The following is a 22,378-nucleotide window of genomic DNA, read 5'->3' as shown; positions in this document are numbered from 1 at the left end:
TGAGAGTCATGAATATTCATACCTTTGCTTTTTGAATAGGAAACGTACGGTTGGAAGAGTTGTCAGATATTGCCATAATTAACCAACCAGAACTGATCTATAATAATTCATGTTTGATATTTTTCGTATGATTGACCTACATGTATATCCTTACCTGATCCTTACACTCACGTGGCAATTTTTGACTCGTCACACTTGCGTTATAATGGCAATATAGCTGGTGATCTATCTTGACGAAGCTGGGGTTTCCAATTAAAGACCTTGACCGGAGCAGAAAATTATATAGACAAATTACATACCTACGGACTCGTGAATATTTACTGAATATGAAAATGCAAACTTCTCGAGATTCCACGGCCTCTGAAAGAAGTATTTATCATCCGAAACCCCGGATTCACGGATTTGAGAGGGGCACCCCGGAGATTTAGTTTCGGCTGCGCTAGCCGGTGGCCGTTTCTACCCGTTTCTGATGACGTCATAACGTGTAGGTTATTTGGCCACTCGGTATAGCAGCTGGTTCTTCGCATGGTGGTCGGTATGTGAAGTTTTCTTCTCTCTTTTTTTGTTGTTGTAAATATCAATGTCGAAGCTGTATTTGGACATTTTACGATTAGAATGTTGACATTTTATATCTGTATTAATTTCACGCTACGTAATATGGAATATCAACCCCAAATTTCCACTAAATTAGATTGAAACGAATCATTTGCCCGCGCTGCTGGCTGCCTGCCTCGGTCTGCGATTGATGTCAGAAATCACATGGGTGCCTCTTCTTGATACTTTCTCGTGATGAAAACACTGTTTTTATTCAAATCAAAATGGTCTAGATCTAGTGTTGTTGCCAGGGATGATTATTAACACAAAATCATCGGTCATTTGTTGTTGACTTTGCTTTTTTTTTTTTTTATCCGACTACAGATTAACTTTGCTTTTTTTTCTTCTATGAAACTAAGTTTAACTAACTTTTGTCTAACTTTAATAGCAATGTTAATGTTATAGATCATTTATTATTTTGCCATTTTATCTTGATCTTGCTTATTGTCTCTGCCACATCTCTCTTCTGAAAGTCTTATATGGTTAAATTTGACAGTTTTATTTTGTCAAGGCAGCTTTGAAAAGAAGATCTTACAATTAGAGATGAGTTTTTAAATCATTGCAATATTTCATTGCTAATTCTAAATGGGAAGACCACAAGTCTATTGCCAAAAATTTTAAATTTGTGTACAAGATCTATAAATCATGAGGTTATTTTTGTCAAAATTTCAAACATATTTTGTGAAAAATGAAACCTGAAAATGATAAATTTTGCATTACAAAACAAAAGTTGATAAAGAATAAGGAATCACAGGATTCGTACTAATTTTTATCTTGCCCGACTTTATAAGTCTAGATGTAAATGTACATGTAGATCTTTGACATATTTATATTCATTTTAATCTTCTATCAATTGTAATATTGGTGTATTGTTTTCTTTTTATAGATTGCAGTTATCAGCATGTCAAAACGGAGTAACACAGATGAGGAAGGTGAGCCCAGCAAGAAGCCGAAGCCTGTTGGGGGAAACCGGTGTGTCTTGTATGGGTGCAGCAACACTATTCATGATGGCTTTGCCATACATGAACTACCGAAGGAAGGATCCATCAGGCGAGCATGGGTGAAGTTCATTCAACTGAAGTTAAAAGGGTTCGATGCCCGAGAAAGGGTCCATGTCCATGTCTGCAGTGGTCATTTTGAGCGAGACCAGTATGATTCGTCTCAAGTCTTGAAGTTTAAGTATGGCTTCAGGAAAATTACGCCGCGCCTTCTACCAAATGCCATTCCCCGTCGGCAGCAGGCTGTTCAACCCTTTACAGATCATTGGTTCCTCAAACCAACAACGACAACATCATCAACGTCAACAGTGTCATCAACAATGATTTCACCAACAGTGTCATCACCAATGATTTCATCACCAACAACGTCAACACCAATAACGTCTACGCTAACAGTAACAACGTGCTTGAGCTCGACTAGAACCAGAACTGTCCATTCTACAAAGATAGCAGTGTCCTCTCTAGACAGCCAGAAGAAACGTGTGGGTAAACAAGGAGGCCATGCCCATAATCAACCAATTACTTTTGCCGATGCAAGCACGTGTACATCACCAACAATGCCAACTACCAGTGGAAACAGACGTCGAGTGTCTGTGCTCAGTCTGAAGAAGGTATGTGTAACACAGATGTATACCATTATGCCTACATGTACATGCGCAATATTATTTTTTTTGTCTTATCATATGTTTTAAATTATAAATATCGATTTCATTGCAACTTTTGGCTTCATTTTACTCTAATAGCTCTCCTTTATTGGATAAGCAGTTTCAGCACTTCTCTTATTTTCCAATATCAAAAATCAATTCACTTCACAAACAGATTTTGTATAATTGGCTTTATATCCAAATGTTCCAGTTTGAATATCCGGTACTATTACTCAAACATGAAAATTGATACCGAATTTAATACTCATTATGCACTTCATAAGAACTACAAATTATAGTTCCCAAAACATCCTTTAGCACCTTTCAAACAGAGCCATCCACCCAATGAAAACAAAAATTGCATTAAAAATATTATGACTTACTATTATTCTTCCATGATTGCAGGAGGTTCAAAGGATAACTGAGGAATACGCTCGTAAGGAAGAGGAAGAAGCAGCACAACAAGCAGCAGAAGAAGCAGCTAGGAGGGACCGAGAAAACAATAAAGCTATCCAGGCATCTCCCACGGTGAGTAAATCATGTCGCAAATATTGTGCAATAAACAAGAACAACAAGTTGTGGCAACATTTTCTGTACCTGTAAAGATCAATAGAATACAATGTATTTGAGGCAAATTAAATAAAAAATGATGTTGAACCAGCACCAAAATATTGTTGATCAGTCTTATTTGGAAGAAATTTCTTTGCTGTCAGAATCCCATGCTATTGCTCACAAGAATTTCATTGCATTGCAGTGTCAGTGGGACATATGAGGTTTTGTCAAGTATAAATGAGGTCTATTGAAAGTGTTTATGATGTATCAGACTTCTAATTCTCAATTCATCGTTAGACAAGTTGCTTGTCTGACATACACGCAGTAACCAACTGCTGTCAACATTTGTGACTATTCACATAGTTCTCAGCTGACCCACATGATATGTATTTAAAACTTTTTTTTAAGCTTATTTTATTTTTAATTTGCTTTCATTCTTTGTGATTTTTATCACAAATGCAAATTCATTCCTCAGATGATTGATAAGCAGTTTAAAAAAAGACCTAAAACTCGAACCTGTGGAATACAAGTTAAACCTGTGAAGCCTGTCAAACCTGTTAAGCCTGTCAAGCCTTTACAAAAAGAGAAAGGTGAGTGAAGTACAGTATGATATGTGTATTTACAATATTTGTGTTATAACATAATGTATTTATAGATTGCGGAACAAAAAAGGAGAAAAATGTAACTAATGTACCTTGTATTCTCTTTCATGAATTATGTCACATTATCGAAATTGATAAATGAATAAATGTTAATTTAAAATTTACTATGATTGGGTATTTCTGCACTCGTGTCACGACGGAAGACCACAAGTCTATTGCCAAAATGTTAAATTTGTGCACAAGATCTATAAATCATGAGGTTATTTTTGTCAAAATTTCAAACATATTTTGTGAAAAATGAAACCTGAAAATTATAAGTTTTGCATTATAAAGCAAAAGTTGATAAAGAATAAGGAATCACAGGAGAGAAGGTTCCTACATCAAGTGTGCCCTAATAGGTCCTAAGTTCCTTTGGGTCCCCCAAAATAGAAAAGGCAAAATCTATATAGATCTGTGGTTTAGATCCCCTAACAAAATATGGCAAGAACCCTAATTTTCAAATCTTGTATCAATATGTTGTTTTTCTTGAAAAAGGAGTACAGATTACACTTTCTTCTAGCTTGGAGAAGGCAGAGAGACAAGTTTCGATGAGGACATCAGCAACCCAAACTGAGGACACTGGTGCAGAACAGGAGACTTTTGATGAGCCAGAAGATGAACATGAAGAACCTGAAGAACCCGATGACAAGCGGAAAGATCCAGATTATGAACCCGAAAATGAATTGGAGGATGAAGCTAATGAAGAAGTTGAGAACATGTAAGTATTGATCCATTATTTTTATAAGATGATATTTATCAAGTACATATATCTGGAAATTACTCTTTAATTTTTTATGTTAACATCTTTGATTGATGGAAATAAATGAAGATTAACCATTAAGCCTCATATTTTTGGAAGTTAATTTGCACACTTTCAAAGTAGCAAGGGCTGTTCGTTATATACATTTAGGGATGTAGCTTTTACCCATTTCTATTATGAAACTAGTAGTGAAACTTACAATGTATGTGGATGTCTTGTTTGTTTCATACAGGAAAATACCATCCGATATAATTGATCAGCCCAAGTATATTGTTTTTGAGGATCAGCTTTTGGAGCTCTTCAAAAAATGCAGGCATTGCCACCTCCCCTGCTCTTCAGTAGTTCATCACCCACCGACATTTGGCAGTAGAGTCAAAGTGATCTCCACATGTGACGAATGTGACGGGAAATTTGAATGGTCATTCCAGCCATCAGTGGGAAATTTGTATGCTGGCAACATACTTTTGTCATCTGCAATTTTATTTGCTGGTGCGAGCCCAACAAAGGTTCTCAAAACTCACAAACACATGAACTTAATATCAATTTCGACAACAACATTCAACGAACACCAGTCTAGATATCTTCAGCCAGCAATAGTGAAAGAATACAGGAGGACCCAGGCAGAGACATTTGACGAGATCAGAGCGAGTGAAGCGGGCCTCATCCTTGGAGGGGAGGGAGGAGTGACTCACCTGGGTATTCTGCCAAGTACGGCTCGTACACGATGATGGACCTGAAGAGCAACAAGGTCATTGATGTCCAGCTTGTGCAAGTGAGTGATTTAGCAGAAATGTTTTAATGTATGTAGTGTAAAGGTTAAAACCACAGAGGTCATCATATGCCTGAAATTGGACATATCGTGTAGTAACTACGTACATAATAGAAAAGTTTTTGCCATGCATATTGTGATCATTACTCATTTAGGTTTCCTTTTTCTTCATTATAAGTTAAATTTTGCAGACGTAATTATATGGAATCCGCCTGTCACTAACTCCAGTGTGTTTTTTAACAGATCTGTTGCAACCATGAATGTATACTTCCTTTATTATACTGTATTACAGAGAACCTTGTACTTTTCTAAGGTTATTTACCATTATTTTATTCTTTTCCTTTATAGTGTACAGAGGTTAAGAACTCAAATGCAATGGAGCTAGAGGGACTCCGGAGGGGCCTGCGGATACTTGACGATGCTGGTGTGATTGGACAAGGCATAGTGACAGATCGTCACATGCAGATAGCGAAGTTTCTCCGTGAGACGTACCAACAAATTGATCACCGATATGATGTCTGGCACATTGCGAAAGGTAATTATTATATATATACTGAATTAATTCCAGCAAATGTATCTTATATACATGTTGGCTGAAATTGATATTGTAGTTATGACTACTTTTGCAGGTTTAAATTTGCCTATATTTCCACTTTTGTGTATAGTAATTATTGAATTATGATATATTTTCTAAATTTAGAACACTCCAAGTAGCTCCTTGATATGTCACATATTGAATTGTCAATTGATCTCTTTTAGCTAATTCTTGCTCCTTTTTTTTTGTTTCTGCCTGTATATAATAGGGTTAAAGAAGAAGCTAAAAGCATTGGCCAAGATGAAGGACTGTGGATTGGTTCAAGATTGGTTGAGGGCCTTGGTAAACCATGTATACTGGACTGCCTCTTCTACTCCGGATGGAGATAAGGATGTCATGAAAGCCAAGTATAGAGGGCTATGAACCACATCAGAAATCTTCACACAGATGAAAACCCAGAGTACACTGCTTGTGAACATGGTGATGACTATCCAGAGCGAGAATGGTTGCAGTCAGGTAAGCTACTTATGTATGATCTTTAAATAACAATTTACTTCAGTGGAAATAAAACAGTTAACCCTTCACTGGTGCCTCAAGTTGTTCTTTTTGTTTGGATGTGGGTAAAATCCTTATTTATATGCATACGGTGTACATTTTTCACCCTCATTTACTTTGAAGATGTTTGTCAAAATGCGAGCAAAATATTTACATTTATTTTAATAATGTACATTCAAGTTTAATTTAGTTCAATTTTGATCATGACATTCATATTTTTTTTTTTGCAATTTTCTAAATGATTAATATTCATTGTGGAATGAAAAAATAGTTTTGGCGAAGGGATGAGATGCTTGGAAATGCCGAGATCATGATTGCTAACTATTTAAATGAACTCTCCTTCACCTTTACCGCATATATTATATTCCCAATCTTATTACAGGTACAAAGGTGTACGACAAGCTTCGAGAGGAATGGCTGAGGACCAGACTGGTGAACGGCATTGGGATGATGTCCCCACATGCCCAAACCAGCAAGGTTGAATCATTCCACAACATCCTCCTTCACTTTTGCCCCAAGTTGCTTGTATACTCATATCAAGGGATGAAGTGCAGGTAAATTAGGCAATTAATTCATCAACATTATGCTCCCCTAATATAAATTTAACAAGAACGTCACAGAGGGCAGTGTTGTTTCTTCTTCTTCTTCTTTTGAATTTGATTTTATTGGTTTTATGTTTTAAAGTTATTATTTTCTTTTTGTTATAGCCAGGTTCTTTCTATTTCATATTTTGTTGGTTTTTTTTATTTTTTTTATTTATTATTTGTAACACATGCTTTTTACACTAACTCTTGCCTTCACTTATTGGAGAGTAGGTAACGAGTTTATGATGATAGACATTACATTACCAAAAAGATAAAATCAACTGTCACAAGTATGTTATTCATGTGACCTTTATTTTTAACTTCACTCTTTTCAGATTATATTTGGCTGTCCTACATTGGAACGAAAATTGTGATAGAGCCCAGGCTGTTGATGCCGAAGGGAACCCAGTGTACAGGTTGAAGTATCCACGCTCGAAGGAAGGAGGCCACACAGTGGAGAGAGTGCTGACAGCTGGCACATGTGGTAAGTAGCCACATGTCTAGTGAATGATATCAATATTCAACAAAAGAGCTCAATTATATATAGAAATCTTTTATTACTTCATGATCAATAGAATTCAAATTAGTAGATTCTTGTGGCCTATATGCCCTTAATTTAATCTGTTGATTAAATTGATAATTATAAACATGTATTGGGTTACTTTCTGCAAATGTGTAATATTGAATAGCAAGCAGAAACAGGCATATATGTCAGTCCCCAAGTCAGTGAACTACCTATTCAGCAAAGAACATGTGCATGCCATTGGTATTTGATTGGTCATCCACCTACAAATAGTGTGTAAAATTAGGTAATTCAATATTTGTGAGAAAAAGAGTTTTCTCTTATGTTCTTATTTTTCTCTTTTCCTTTTTTCCTCTTATCAAAGTGTATTTTTTTAACACCGTATAGATGAATTTTCAAGGTATAGTTTTGGATTTTATCTTGTAGGTTATGTGAAAGCCCTGATGAGAGTTGTCGTAGAACTGGTGGAAAACAGGGAGCAGCTCAGAGACAACATGGAGGAGCTACAGCCTCAACCAGCACGGAGTGCCTCTCATCATCACCCCGACAATGGAGAAGCCGTGCAAGCTTTTGAACAACATCATCGCTTTGGCGATAGAAACTAGTTCTTTTGGTGATAGAAACTATGATGAATGTGTCAGCTACCTGAACATTAACCACTGATTGTTTTATTTCAGTACAATACATGTTTTTCATAGACCCTAAATTATGTTTATGCCAGTATAATTATGGAGAGTAACATGGAAGTACTCTATGCAAGTGAGTAGTGGATTCCGATTCTATGTGAGTGTAAAGCACTATAAACTTGTCTGTAAGCTTGTACATACTTACACAAGCCAAAGTCCATGGTACACATCAATAGTCATTGGTTTTAATAGGTAAAATACTTATTAAATTTGTAAAACTTACATTTTTAGTTCAATTAAAAACAATTTCTGAAGCATATGCACTAGATTTCCATAAACACTAAGTAAATCACTGTTGATCATGAATTTGGCACCAAATATAATCTGATTTTTCTCACAGTCCTTCATCTTGGCCAATGCTTTTTGCTTCTTATTTGCAAAAAATAAAAAAATGCATTTTTTTTCTTCATCTAAACTGTTCTTATTCAAGAACCATTTGATGTATTGCACCAGATATGACTTTATTTTTTGTTTTTGATTTTTTCCCTTTTCTGCCGAGGTGAATTGTGTTATTCATTTTCAAAGTTAGTAGTTTTAAAGATCATGCCATATTATCACAGAAGAGGAAACATTGTGATGATACTTCATCGCATCCATACTTTTTTTCCTAACAGCGGTTTCCTGTTTGTCCTAAAACCTGGTTATAAAAGATTGAAAAATAATCATCCTTGCAGATATAATAAAAATAGTCATCTATTCTGTAAACTTTACATAAAATAAGGATGAATGTAATGTACATGTTGCATCAAAGTTTTTGTTCCAATGGTGCATCATTTTGAAATATATTGCACAAACAGAGAAGAAAATGATTGGGGGAAAAACCGTCAATGGGATGTTCTGAGAATATTTTGAGCAAAGGTAAACAAAAATTCATCTAAAGGAACACAAATCTTGTTTGTTTATTTCTATTATAGGTGTCTTGTAGGAAGCTTCATAATTTACAGATAATAATAATAATAATAATAATGTAACTTATATCGCGCCAAATCCACTCTGTGGAGTGCTCAAGGCGCGTGTAAACAGGAAAAAAGATCAAGACTTGAAAAGAAATGTTTTGAGATGAGTTTTGAAAGAATCAGAGGATAAACATTTTTTGATGTCTTCAGGAAGGCCATTCCATAATTTAGGACTAGAGTATGCAAAAGATCTTTCCCCCCACGTTTTGGTAATTTTGGGGGTTACAAGAAAATTGGAAGTGGATGAGCGTAGAGGTCTTGCAGGAGTGTAGTTTTGGATTAGAGAGATAAGGTATTGAGGAGCAGAGCCGTGAACGCAATGAAAGGTGAGCAACAAAATTTTGAAAACAATGCGATCTTTTACTGGGAGCCAGTGTAGCGACTGCAAAACTGGGGAAATGTGGGTACGCTTGGTGGTCAGAGAAACAATACGAGCTGCAGCGTTTTGAAGCTTCTGAAGCTTGGACACTAGATTCTGGGGTAGATTGATTAGGAGGGCATTGGCAAAATCAAGACGGGAGGAAATCAGAGCATGAACTAATTTTTGGAAAGATGGAAATTGCTGTGAAAATGAGAGTGAGATAGAGAATGTGAAGGAAGAAGAGGGGTAAAGATAGATACCAATAGGGATAGAGTGAGAGATGTGAATGTGATGGATGGAAGAGGAGAAAGAGAGATTGTGAAAGAGTGAGAGATGGGAATGTGATGGATGGAAGAGGAGAAAGAGAGATTGTGAGAGATGGGAATGTGGAGGGTGGAGGAGGAAAAGAGAGGCAGAGGGAGAGAGTGAGAGATGGGAATGTGGAGGAAGAGGAGAAGGAGGGACAGAGTGAGAGATGGGAATGTGGAGGGTGGAAGAGGAGAAGGAGGGACAGAGTGAGAGATAGGAATGTGGAGGAGGAGAAAGAGAGGAGGGACAGAGTGAGAGATGGAAATATGGAAGAGGAAACAGAGAGAGGAAGTGGGATAGAGAGATGGGAATGTGGAGGGTGGAAGAGGAGAAAGAGAGAGGAAGAGGGACAGAGTGGGAGATAGGGTTAAGGTTTATCCTTTTTGGGAGGATAGATTTGATGCAAAATAAAGGATTTCCTGGATTTATTACGATGCTTACCATTTATCACACATTTGAAATTTCGTCAACCGCAATTCCCTTCTCTTACTCTCATTATTTCTCTGTCTATCTTTGTTGTGTCCATGCTGTTATTTCTCTTTCTCTCAATTTCGTTTTCTCTTTCAATTTCATTTTCTCTTTCTCTCCCCTTTTCTGACTCGGCAGGTTGACTGTATATGAAATGCTCAAATTATTAAAACAAATTACATTGCAGGGTGTATAACAAAAAAGAAGGAACAAGGCATGTTGTGTTTTTTTTGTTTTTTTTTGTTGTTGCTTGTTTATATAGATTTCAACATTCTTCCTCATAAGAAATCGTTGCTTGATCACAGTTTTGCAAAAGTTCGAATATCAGCTCTTGGAAATTAGAATCAAATGTCGAGATCAAAGTTCATAGCAACCATACCATCATGAGAAGTTCAAACAATAGTATTTGTGATGAATATGAAGATGAAAGCCGATGATCACAAATAACGTACAGAAGATGGCTGACAATCACATAGAAGATGACAGTCATTCAAAGTTCGCAAGACAATAGTTGATTTTACATCCTCATCTCAACCGACGCAGGATGGTCCCTTTGTACTGACCACGTCCATCAGGATACGCTTCCATTATTGAGGCATGGACACATGCTGGCAGTTGCACCCTGATGTCCTTCCCGAGCCAGCCCCAACACCATCTCACGACTTTCCTGTAGGCCACATACCTGTATTTTCTGTAAAATAAAAAGCAATAAAAAAATTTCATTATTTTTCTTAGGATAGATGATTTGATGTCAAAATATTAATTCTTTATTAATTAATTCAGGAAAATAAAAATGATTAAAAAAAACTAAAATGACCAAGGGTTAGTCATTGTTTGTCGGGCGGTGGGGGGCAACATTCAAAATCGCATATAAAGTTTGTGTTTCATAACTACAGATTATTGGGGGGGGGGGGGGTAACATGCTAAAACTCACAAATCGGTGGTCATTCTTGCCTATTTGTATACATTTCCTGAAAAAGTGCCCCGAAGCACCTGCAGATAAGGCAGCTAGTACACCAGTGGTCACCAGGCAAGAATTTTGGTCAAAACTAGTAATTCATCTGGCGGTGACTCAATTCGTTTTGAAAAGTTTCACCCAACAAACTTTCAAAATCAATCCATTTATTTTTTTGCCCTTGCCAAAATGATGAAAAGGAGAAACATAACTTACTCATTGTTCCTGTCCCCAAATGCTTTGGCTGCTCGGCGCCACCTATCTGTGTACTCCATCCATCCGATGTATAATGTTGTCGCATTTAGGATGGCCGGCTCAAACTCCTCAGAATCCACCAGACAACTTGAACCCTGTCGATCAGCCTCTGCCTTGACCTCTGCAATTTCCTGACAACAGACACAATCACCTTCATTGAAAGATGGAGGCACACGACATCTTCCACATGTACACCTTGAAATACAGAAAGATTCAAACAAAAATCAATACACCTACTATAATTTTATAAATATTTTATTACAGCTTCCTGATAAATATAAAAATGACATCGTTCTCGTAGTCGTAGTATGGTAAGAGTGCCCAAGGCAGTGCCTATGTCTGCGCACCCACGTAAATGCGCGATATTTATAGAACAAAACATCAAACTGACACCAATTTTCAATCTTAACCTCAACAATTCATTTAGATACCAAAATTTGTGAAAATAATTGGGAAGATTAAAAATGAGTTTTAGCAAGTTTCATTTGCCACCCTGAAAATTTCAATCATTGTCAAAAAAGAAAAGTCTGAACAGGGGGTTGTCCCTGGTATGAAACTTCACTGTGCTTGATTGAATTGCGTGCAAAATAGTGAGTGCGCAGACATGGGCACTTTTCAGTTTTGCTACACAAAATGACGAGCCCGTCTGAAATTCGTTAAAAAAAATTGTTCTTGTGAATAATTTGTCGAGTTTTTTTGTTTCAGTAATCATTAGAATATGAAGAACGGAATAACAATGATGATTCTAAAAATAATATCTTACTGTGTAATGAAATCGAGGTCGAATTTTAGGTGCGCAGACATAGATCTAGAGAATCATTCTAACAAGTTAACTTTAGAATTAGACATGCCATTTATGACCGAGTCTAGAGATCTACGGTATTTGATTTCAATTTTTGGGGGGAATAAATATTTAGAATGCACAACAAATTCAATAAGCTTATAAGTCTTAATTACCAATCCTCGACATTTTCATGAAGCCGATTTGCGTTGTTGGCCCTTCCAGCATCGCCAACATTTTGCCCAGGTTCACTCGACGATACGCCCGTGTTCTCCGGCGTCTGCATCACTTGCATCGCTGTCGGTATCACTGCTGCTGCCACTGTCCGGACTGTCACTACTACCACTGACACTGTCATTTTCACCGCTTTCCCCGCAACTGCCATCCTCCTCACACTCAAATTCCATAACTAAATCATCTTGTGCATCTGCCCTGACGACTGGGGTAGCCATTCTCTTTAGAAAGACTTCTCAAAACTTCTCAAACTTCAATCGATAAAAAGCAGAAAGGATTCACGGTACCGTACCCTGCCCAGTTACCGCCCCCCTGTTACCAGTGGCTTATTAGACACAACGGCCGTCTTCCATCGCCCGAGTTTCTACGGTGCGCAATGAAGGCGTGCGACTAACTTGCCTATAGCAGCATACACGTTGTAAGGAACATGTGCACGAAATATGGTACACTGTCGATCGCCCATTTAACGGAGATACGCGAATGACGTCACTGTGCAGCAGTCAGCTATGCGCTTATTTAGGTGTGAATCAACCTTTTTAAAAAACATCAAGTTCCTATTCAAAACGATCAGAAAAAAAATATGGTGGAAATTTTACTTTTGTTTAAAGAGATATGGAAGTTTAAATTCCTGATGTTTTACCTGAGCAAATTTCTTGCGAAAATTATTATTTATAAAAAAGTTATCGAGGCTTGAACTCGGCCATGTCGCCCTGTGATGCCCCTGCCCTATTTCCGCCCACTCAAACACACGCGCTAGTTCAGTGTATGTACCGTGCGTTGTTTATGCTCTAACAGAGAAAAGGTTATCTGCCCGTGGTTTTTTAGTCTATTTGTGTGTTTTTAGGTCTGCGGTTGGTTTTTTGAAAGTGCACACTTCATTGTCTTTTTTCCATGATAAAACACTCGGTTTACTCCATAAAATCGCAACTCGAGAGTATGAAGAAGGTGAAGAATACACAAATACTATAAAACTACATTCGACCTATAAACAGTTTGTAAATTGGGAATTCACCCCCCCCCCCGTATATGTTGACCTACATTTTGCAAATAAAAGAAAGATCATAAATGAGATAACATGGTCACCAGGCATAAAACTCTTTACTGGGATTACAGCCATGCAGTTGTCAAAATCTGCCAGACGGAATGTTGTTTCACTTTTTGATGAGCAATCATAACCGTGCTACTAAACTTAACATTTTGCAGGCTCACTTGCATGGTCTACAAAATAATCATTTAGAGGTGGCCATTCATTTTTTGTTGAGTTTACAACCAGAAAATAAAATTCAGTGTAAATTGAGTAGCTGTTTATTTATTGCCCTTTGAAGGTTCTAGGTCAATTACCCCTTGGGCATGTCACCCCCGGCCAATTAGCGGTACAATAATTACCCCAAGGACGATTACCCCCCCCCCCCCCGAGGACAACCACCCCGAGGAAGTTACTCCCCCCCGAAAAATTACCCTCTAGGACAATTATTACCCCCCCCCCCGTGGACAATTAAACCCCCAGAGGACAATTACCACCCCCTGAAATTAATGATCTCCCCCTAAAAATTACCCAACTAATTATCGAGGTTGACTTCCCCCTGTTCAGTATGAACAGGGGGTAGTCCTCGGGGCGGTTGTCCTTGGTTGTCCCAGGGGGGCATTGTCCTATATAGGGGTTAAGTTTCAGGGGGTGGGGGGGGGGGGGGGGACTCTTTTCCGGGGGTAGCTCGTCGAGGCACGGTAATTGTCCTTAGGGGTAATTATCTTTGGGGGTAGTTTTCCGGGGGGTAATGGTAGGCGAATAAGGTGGGAGGCTGAGATTGAACCCCCCCCCCCCCCGAAGAATGTTGCAATGATGTTTGGCCGTTCGTTCGATCGAGCAACCGACAATTTCTGGTAACGATGTGGTAATGTGATAATCATGCAGTTAAATTTTGTGACAAAATTATATATGATTGATTAATGTTGCAAAAAATGCTTGAAGTTCGGTTCTCCAAAAGTGATCCCGATGACAACTAAGTCCGGCTTTTAAAAAAGTTGCCAGGTTTGGTAGATTTGCAAAAAGTTTGTATTTATGTTCTATGTCGCTGAAGCTTGTGTCGCCTTTCAATCCAGCGTCGTGGCTTTGTAGCGAAAAGAGTGCTTGTTTCTGATACGATACAGGATGCAGGCAGAGGATTGATGTATTAGTTTTTGTTTTAATTAATTTAGTTTAATTTATTCCCTCAATTTTCTTCGATTACACCCCTCCTTTCCCCGATTTTTCTTTTAGTCTCCCTCTTCACTTTTACATCCTTTTTCTTAGTGCTTCTATACATTAGGCTATAATATCTTTTTTCAAATGTTTGTGTGTTATATATTTTTGCCAACACGGACCATGACATTTTCGCTGCTATCAAATTTCCGTCAGCTGACTGTGAATAAAATAAATGTTGTTTTATGTGAAATAAACCTATATGAATGGCTATCGAAAGAGTAGTATAAAACTATAAATGATACATTTCACAAGGGCCTATACGCCTGTCAGCCTTTCAAATGGCTAGGGTAATTCTTATATACGTTGTTAGTTTGCTAAAGTTTTATGGCGAATAAAAGGTGAACATTTTTTTATCTCTATCCATCACATTAATATCTCTCGGCAATAAAATGAATGAATATTGAATGAATAAATAAATAGATGAATTATGTAGAAGATGTGGGGGAGGGGGTATAGTGCCAAATTTAGAGAAGGGCAATACATTGCAGGACATGATTTGAGTTGTTCTCGGTAATGTCAACAAAATACTTATACAATAGCTTTCAACCCTCTTTGGATGTTGAAGTGGCAAAAACGTGACTGGTGACCCCCCCCCCCTACCACCACTCCTTTTGCATTAATTATTATACTACATTATTTTGCACAAAAAAAAACACTGACTTTCTATGGAAGTGAATCGACAACTTCGTTTTTAAGATCATTTCGGAAAGTTTTGTCTTTCAAGTTGGCTATAATTATTATTGAATGCATTATCAAAATATAATACTGCATAATTTAGAACAAGTGGAAAACAAAAAACACAACAACTTGAAGTCTTAAACAAATAATCAAAAAGGAAACCACATTTGCGTTATAGACCTATATACCCTAAAATTGTAATGATGATGATTTAGACGATGTCGGCGATGATGATAATTCTAATGACAATATTGCTAGATGCTTTTTCCAACCAATTATTATGCCTAAAAATATACGCTAATTTATTTTTGAATCAAGATTTGAGAGATGTCGAGAATAGTTTGCATTTAAAAATAAATAAAAATGAAGCACCATTACTTTCTTTTACAATATGTTCACTTTGATAGTGGTTATAGTTTTTTTTTAAATTAAATTCTTTCACCCTAGTGGTTAATTTAAAAATGATTAGCGATATGTTAAGTGACTTTAGTCAGATTTGTCTGATTACCATTATTAAAACATTAAAGACAAGTCACAGGATTTTCCCGGAAAGGCAGTTACAGAATTTTCCCAGATCAGAAAGTGGTGAATAACAGTGAACAGACATTATTAGTAGGCCTACAGAGGCAAAAGAAGAAATAAAGAAAGAAATATCAATTATCAAAATATCATGTAGATCAAATTCTACTGGGAAGCAATTTTATTTGGCCTAACGTTTACCCGAGATGTCTCCCTTTTCTATACTTTTGATGCGCGTCCACCATCGGGACGAATTAGGGCAGGTCTAGGCGGAAATAGGCAAGGAAAATGCCTCACGCAGACGGCGCACTACGGACAATTGCTTACGATTTCAGGCATAAGAATGGCATGGTTGGATTCGCTAGAATTTCGGCTACAAATTGATATACATTAGCGCCTGTATAATTCATTTTCAGAAAAGTTATCTAAGAAAAACTGCCTATCGGGCGGATACCGGGCAGGGTACGGTACTGTAGCTGCTGCTGCTCCTATAGTATTAAATACAACCCACTGATCTCTACGGAAAAATCATGTTGTTGTTGTTGTTGTTTTAGTTTTAAGGGCGTGTGTCATTCAATTATGAATATTTACGAATCTTCTGATTCTTGTCCTAAAATCATATATAATTGATGGTTTTTAAAACGGTATCATTTGAATTTCCATTTCCAAGCATTATTTTGAACTGTCCCGAAATTGTTTTCCTTTCTTGAAATCAGACTACAGCCCCAGCCTATTCTTTTCTTATGCATGGGGATATTGAAAGGCCTTGTCCTCTCAGACAAGGATAAATAGCTTATTCAGTATGCTACCTTTAGAGACAATACTTTAAAATAATGCTGTCATTGTTGCAATGTCAGGAATGCTATTATTACCTCTTTGGTAATCCACGTATTTGCCAAAAGTATTCGCTCAATGAAGGGAGGGTCGGATTTGTTTTCTTCAATTCATTAATTGATGCCATATCTGAAAGAGCTGAGTAGTTTGTTACGTAACTATTCAAAAATTGCAGGTGCAAGCTATTGAAAAGCCAAGCTTCCTTTATTCATTGGTGCCCTTTTATAGAATTCGTAGCGTATACTAAATTAATAGACCCGTGTTCTATTCATCATGCTATGTCAGGGCAGTAACCTATTGTCATATCACTTTAAGTTAAAGTCAGTAGTTTGCAGAATAAATGAAAATAACATAAAACATCCCTAATATATCAGTAACTGAAAGAAAAAAATTAGGGGCAATCTTGACAACATCGGACTACAAAAATAATAATAAATATGCCTCCCGAAAGCGTGAAATCAGTAAATCGGCATATTTTGTAAAGTCATTAACATGCAGAAAGTGTTAACAACAAACGAACCAGAGAATGGCACTGGGGCAAAGTGGTCTTGTGGATAAGACTGATCGCATCACAATGTAATGTATCCGGTTCGACTCCCAGCTTCTCCTTTATTTTTTTTATTATTATTTTTCTTCACCCCATGATACTGACTTTCCATCTCTTTTTTAAAGGGGTCACCCCCCACCTTCTAAACAAAGGAGTAAATAACATGTGATACTCTTTTCTTTTTTTTTAAGGGCGACTTTTTGAATTACTTAGTCGTTAGAATACATCTTTTGCTACATCTACAACAATAAGTATCAATATGAAAAAATACATAGAGATTGGCAGTGTGACACATTTAATTTAGTCTAGTGGATAGGCAATTGCCTGGTAACTGGAAGGTATCGGGTTCGACACACAGCAAGTGCTTTAAAAAAAAAATCTTTGTAATAGAAAAACTTATGTTAAACCCCTTTTTTTTTTAATCTCACTCAAAGTCCATACTTATTGCTATTCTTTTAATTGATTGATACAATTTTTTTTTTTTTTTTTTGGGGGGGGGGGGGGGGGGGGGGGGGGTAGCTGGCGGTCGGTAGCGGTAGCCACAGAGCCATGTTCATTTTTAAAACAAGATTCAAGAGCCTCTTATTGCCAGGTCAACAACGTTTTTTTACATTTTCAATCCTAATTTCCTCGTTTAAATCACTCTCTACTGTCCCGTACTATCCTTTTCCAGTCTGTATACAACTTATTTGTAGCATGCATGCAATGAACGGTGTTTTACTCCTCCTATAAATTTAATAAAAGCGCCCTAATCTTGCACGAGGTGAGACAAAGGGCCTTTTACATTTGAAAGCATTCACCCCACCTCGCCTGTATACCCGAGCAAAATTAAATAGTGCTCAACAATAAAAACCCCAGTCTTGGGTCAAGAGGTCTATATTTGTTTGTTTATTTAGTTATTTGTTTTAATTGACAGTGTACTATTACATATCAGGTATATTAGATACTCTGTTTTAAATACAATCAATTAGACTGTCGAGCAATGAATTATCTTCTGATTCTTGTCCTAAAATCATATCTAATTACTGGTTTTTAAAACGGTATCATTTGAATTTCCATTTCCCAGCATTTATTTTTTACAGCCCCAGCCTATTCTTTTCTTATGCATGGGGATATTGAAAGGCCTTGTCCTCTCAGACAAGGATAAATAGCTTATTCAGCAGGCTACCTTTAGGGACAATACTTTAAAATAATGCTGTCATTGTTGCAATGTCAGGAATGCTATTATTACCTCTTTGGTAATCCACGTATTTGCCAAAAGTATTCGCTCAATGAAGGGAGGGTCGGATTTTTTTTCTTCAATTCATTAATTGATGCCATGTCTGAAAGAGCTGAGTAGTTTGTTACGTAACTATTCAAAAATTGCAGGTGCAAGCTATTGAAAAGCCAAGCTTCTTTTATTCATTGGTGCCCTTTTATAGAATTCGTAGCGTATACTAAATTGAATAGACCCGTGTTCTATTCATTATGCAATGTCAGGGCAGTAACCTATTGTCATATCACTTTAAGTTAAAGTCAGTAGTTTGCAGAATAAATGAAAATAACATAAAACCTCCCTAATATATCAGTAACTGAAAGAAAAAAATTAGGGGCAATCTTGACAACATCGGACTACAAAAAAAATAATAAATATGCCTCCCGAAAGCGTGAAATCAGTAAATCGGCATATTTTGTAAAGTCATTAACAGCTAGCTGGCAATCGACAGCTAGCTGGCAATCGACAGCTAGCAATCGACAGCTAGCAATCGACAGCTAGCTGGCAATCGACAGCGTAGCCTGGCGGCGGTAGCGGGTAGCCCCAAAGCCATGTCCATTTAAAAACTGCATTCAAGAGCCTCTTATTGCTAGGTTTACAACGTTGTTTTACATTTGCAATTATAATTTCCTAGTTTTATTCACTCTCTACAGTCCCGTACTATCCCTTTTTCAGTCTGTAAACAACTTTGCAACACGAAAACAATGATGAACAGGGTTTTACTTCTCGTATAAATTTATTAGAAGTGCCCTATGTCATTTTGCACGAAGTGATACAAAGGGCCTTTCAAATTTAAGTCTATTGAAAGCATTCCCCCACCTAGCCTGTATGACCGAGCAGAATCATTTAGTGCTCAACAATAAAAATCCACAGTCTTGGCTAAAGAGGTCCATTATTTGTTTGTTTATTTAGTTATTTTATTTAATTGACATTGTACAGTACTATTAAATATCAGGTATATTGGATGCTCTGTTTTAAATACAGTCAAGATTGCCGAGCAATGAATTACATCCTGCTTCTTGTCCTCAAACCATATCTTTCTGGTTTTTAAAACGGTATCATTTGAATTTCCATTTCCAAGCATTATTTTGAACTGTCCCGAAATTGGTTTCCTTTCTTGAAATCAGACTACAGCCCCAGTCTAAAGTGCTTGTCCTCCCAGACAAGGACAAAGAGCCTCTTCGGTAGGTTTAGGGACAATGCATCAAAATAACGCGGTCATTGTTGCAATGTCAGGAATGCTATTATTACCTCCTCTTTGGTAATCCTCGCATTTGACCAAACAAAAGTCACTCAATGAAGGGAGGGTCAGGTTTGTTTTCAATTCACTAATATTATTGATGCCATGTCAGAAAGAGCTGAGTAGTTTGTTACGTAACTATTCAAAAATTGCAGGTGCAAGCTATTGAAAACAGAATCGAATAGCCAAGCTTCCCTATTCATTGGTGCCCTGTTATAGAATTCGTAGCATATACTGAATTGAATAGACCCGTGTTCTATTCATTATACTATGTGAGGGCAGTGGCCTCTTGTCATATCACTTTAAGTTTAAGTCAGCAGTTTGCAAATTAAATGAAATAAACATAAAACCTCACTATTATATCAGTAATATCAGTAACTGAAAGAAAAAAAATACGGGCAATCTTGACAACATCGGACTACAAAAATGATGATAATAATGCATCCCGAAAGCGTCAAATCAGTAAATCGGCACATTTTGTAAAGTCATTAGCATGCAGAAAGTGTTAACAACAAAAAGCGAACCAGTTATCACGGTGAGGCAAAATGGTCTTGTGGATAAAAGTGATCACTTCACAATGCAATGTACTCGGTTCGAGTCTCAGTTTCTCCTTTATATAAACCCATGTTATTTTTTTTTCTTCACTCCATAATATTGACTTGTCATCTCTTTTTTAAAGGGGACACCCCCCCCCCTCAACAAAGAAAAAATAGCATGTAATACTCTTTCTTTAACAAGCGACTCTCTGAATTAGTCAGAAAACATCTTTTGCTACATCTACAACAATTAGTGTAAGTATGAAGAATACATGAAGATTAGCAATGTGACACTTTAGTCTAGTGGGTAGGCAATCGTCTGATAACTGGAAGGTATCGGGTTCGACCCCCAGCTGTTGCGTTTTTTTTCTTTTGCTACATCTACAACAATAAGTATAAGTATGAAAAAAAAACATGGAGATTAGCAATGTGACACTTTAGTCTAGTGGGTAGGCAATCGCCTGGTAACTGGAAGGTATCGGGTTCGACCCCCAGCTGTTGCGTTTTTTTCTTTTGCTACATCTACAACAATAAGTATAAGTATGAAAAAAAAAACATGGAGATTAGCAATGTGACACTTTAGTCTAGTGGGTAGGCAATCGCCTGGTAACTGGAAGGTATCGGGTTCGACACCCAGCTGTTGCTTTTTTTTTAATCTTTGAAAAAGAAAAACTGATGTCAAACCCATTTTGATCTCACTCAAAGTCCATATTTATTGCTATTCTCTTAATTGATCTATACAATGAGCTTGCAATTAACTTGTAAGCAAGGTAAAGTATTATATTTACGAAGTACAAGAAGGACAGGAATCCTGTTTTATCTATTTATCAAACATTATTACATTCAATACTTTTTCAGTCCCAATGAGAGAGAGAGAGAGAGAGAGAGAAGAGAAAGAGAGCCAGAAAGAGACAAGTGAAGAGAACCCAATACACCTCATCAGTGTAATAAAGTCTGATGATCTTAATCTACATACTTACTTCAAATATTTTGCCGGGCAGATATTATTATTTATAAAAACAAACCAATTTTGGAGTTTTATAATAAATATTATTGTTGTTGTTGTTGTTGATGTAAAACAATGAGAAAATAGGGACCTTTTGCGGGGGGGGGGGAGCAATGTAGAAAAAAACTACAGGGGAGCCTTGGGATTTTTATTTGGGGGGGGGGGGTGGGTATCGGCGCGGATTCAGGATTTCTTAGGGGGGCCCAAACTTGAAATCAATTTGAAATTTAATGTGCTGAAATAAAAAAAATCGTGCCGGCCGATATTTCACTCAGTGGTAGAGGGGGAAGGGGAGGGGGGGGGGGGGGGGGGGGGGGGGTAGAGAGCACTATTTTTTTGTTTGGCCGTTGAAAATTTGAAAAATCACCCCCCCCCCCACATTAATCGCCAGGGGGGTCCCATCTCGACAGCTAGCTGGCAATCGACAGCTAGCTGGCAATCGACAGCTAGCTGGCAATCGACAGCTAGCTGGCAATCGACAGCTAGCTGGCAATCGACAGCTAGCTGGCAATCGACAGCTAGCTGGCAATCGACAGCTAGCTGGCAATCGACAGCTAGCTGGCAATCGACAGCTAGCTGGCAATCGACAGCTAGCTGGCAATCGACAGCTAGCTGGCAATCGACAGCTAGCTGGCAATCGACAGCTAGCTGGCAATCGACAGCTAGCTGGCAATCGACAGCTAGCTGGCAATCGACAGCGTAGCCTGGCGGCGGTAGCGGGTAGCCCCAAAGCCATGTCCATTTAAAAACTGCATTCAAGAGCCTCTTATTGCTAGGTTTACAACGTTGTTTTACATTTGCAATTATAATTTCCTAGTTTTATTCACTCTCTACAGTCCCGTACTATCCCTTTTTCAGTCTGTAAACAACTTTGCAACACGAAAACAATGATGAACAGGGTTTTACTTCTCGTATAAATTTATTAGAAGTGCCCTATGTCATTTTGCACGAAGTGATACAAAGGGCCTTTCAAATTTAAGTCTATTGAAAGCATTCCCCCACCTAGCCTGTATGACCGAGCAGAATCATTTAGTGCTCAACAATAAAAATCCACAGTCTTGGCTAAAGAGGTCCATTATTTGTTTGTTTATTTAGTTATTTTATTTAATTGACATTGTACAGTACTATTAAATATCAGGTATATTGGATGCTCTGTTTTAAATACAGTCAAGATTGCCGAGCAATGAATTACATCCTGCTTCTTGTCCTCAAACCATATCTTTCTGGTTTTTAAAACGGTATCATTTGAATTTCCATTTCCAAGCATTATTTTGAACTGTCCCGAAATTGGTTTCCTTTCTTGAAATCAGACTACAGCCCCAGTCTAAAGTGCTTGTCCTCCCAGACAAGGACAAAGAGCC

The 22,378-nt window shown here is 37.5% G+C and overlaps 3 protein-coding genes across 3 annotated transcripts; 2 read left to right on the top strand and 1 right to left on the bottom strand.

The window, feature by feature from the left end:
* Nucleotides 1–258: 258 nt before the first annotated feature.
* Nucleotides 259–4,917, top strand: LOC115923270. The gene is made up of 6 exons (XM_030983686.1): nt 259–535; nt 1,481–2,203; nt 2,642–2,764; nt 3,264–3,378; nt 3,925–4,147; nt 4,422–4,917. The coding sequence occupies exons 2-6, from the start codon at nt 1,496–1,498 to the stop codon at nt 4,915–4,917; spliced, it is 1,665 nt and encodes a 554-aa protein (XP_030839546.1). The 5' UTR covers nt 259–535; nt 1,481–1,495.
* Nucleotides 4,918–5,897: 980 nt separating this feature from the next.
* LOC115923102 lies at nt 5,898–8,232 on the top strand. Its single transcript, XM_030983308.1, has 4 exons — nt 5,898–6,009; nt 6,431–6,602; nt 6,968–7,116; nt 7,582–8,232. Exons 1-4 carry the CDS (start codon nt 5,913–5,915, stop codon nt 7,758–7,760), a joined length of 597 nt encoding a protein of 198 aa, XP_030839168.1. The 5' UTR covers nt 5,898–5,912; the 3' UTR covers nt 7,761–8,232.
* A 1,927-nt stretch (nt 8,233–10,159) lies between these two features.
* On the bottom strand, nt 10,160–13,110 carry LOC105437249 (P2X purinoceptor 7-like). Its single transcript, XM_011663623.2, has 3 exons — nt 12,103–13,110; nt 11,107–11,340; nt 10,160–10,626 (listed from the first exon to the last, which is right to left on the bottom strand). The coding sequence occupies exons 1-3, from the start codon at nt 12,309–12,311 to the stop codon at nt 10,461–10,463; spliced, it is 609 nt and encodes a 202-aa protein (XP_011661925.2). The 5' UTR covers nt 12,312–13,110; the 3' UTR covers nt 10,160–10,460.
* Nucleotides 13,111–22,378: the final 9,268 nt, after the last annotated feature.

Source organism: Strongylocentrotus purpuratus, unplaced genomic scaffold (assembly GCF_000002235.5).
Source record: "Strongylocentrotus purpuratus isolate Spur 01 unplaced genomic scaffold, Spur_5.0 spur5_scaffold_13, whole genome shotgun sequence".
NCBI classification, from domain to species: Eukaryota; Metazoa; Echinodermata; class Echinoidea; order Camarodonta; family Strongylocentrotidae; genus Strongylocentrotus; species Strongylocentrotus purpuratus.
Note: the sequence above shows the minus strand (reverse complement) of the source record. Positions and strands in the feature narration are given on the sequence as shown.

Coding starts and splice junctions, on each gene's coding strand:
- LOC105437249 (XM_011663623.2), bottom strand. CDS start 12,311: ATGGCAGTTGCGGGGAAAGCGGTGAAAATGACAGTGTCAGTGGTAGTA. Junction 11,341..12,102: donor CATGAAAATGTCGAGGATTG/GTAATTAAGACT, acceptor CTGTATTTCAAG/GTGTACATGTGGAAGATGTC. Junction 10,627..11,106: donor TTTGGGGACAGGAACAATGA/GTAAGTTATGTT, acceptor TTTATTTTACAG/AAAATACAGGTATGTGGCCT.
- LOC115923270 (XM_030983686.1), top strand. CDS start 1,496: ATGTCAAAACGGAGTAACACAGATGAGGAAGGTGAGCCCAGCAAGAAG. Junction 2,765..3,263: donor CTATCCAGGCATCTCCCACG/GTGAGTAAATCA, acceptor TTCATTCCTCAG/ATGATTGATAAGCAGTTTAA. Junction 3,379..3,924: donor GCCTTTACAAAAAGAGAAAG/GTGAGTGAAGTA, acceptor TTCTTGAAAAAG/GAGTACAGATTACACTTTCT.
- LOC115923102 (XM_030983308.1), top strand. CDS start 5,913: ATGAACCACATCAGAAATCTTCACACAGATGAAAACCCAGAGTACACT. Junction 6,010..6,430: donor GCGAGAATGGTTGCAGTCAG/GTAAGCTACTTA, acceptor ATCTTATTACAG/GTACAAAGGTGTACGACAAG. Junction 7,117..7,581: donor GCTGACAGCTGGCACATGTG/GTAAGTAGCCAC, acceptor TTTATCTTGTAG/GTTATGTGAAAGCCCTGATG.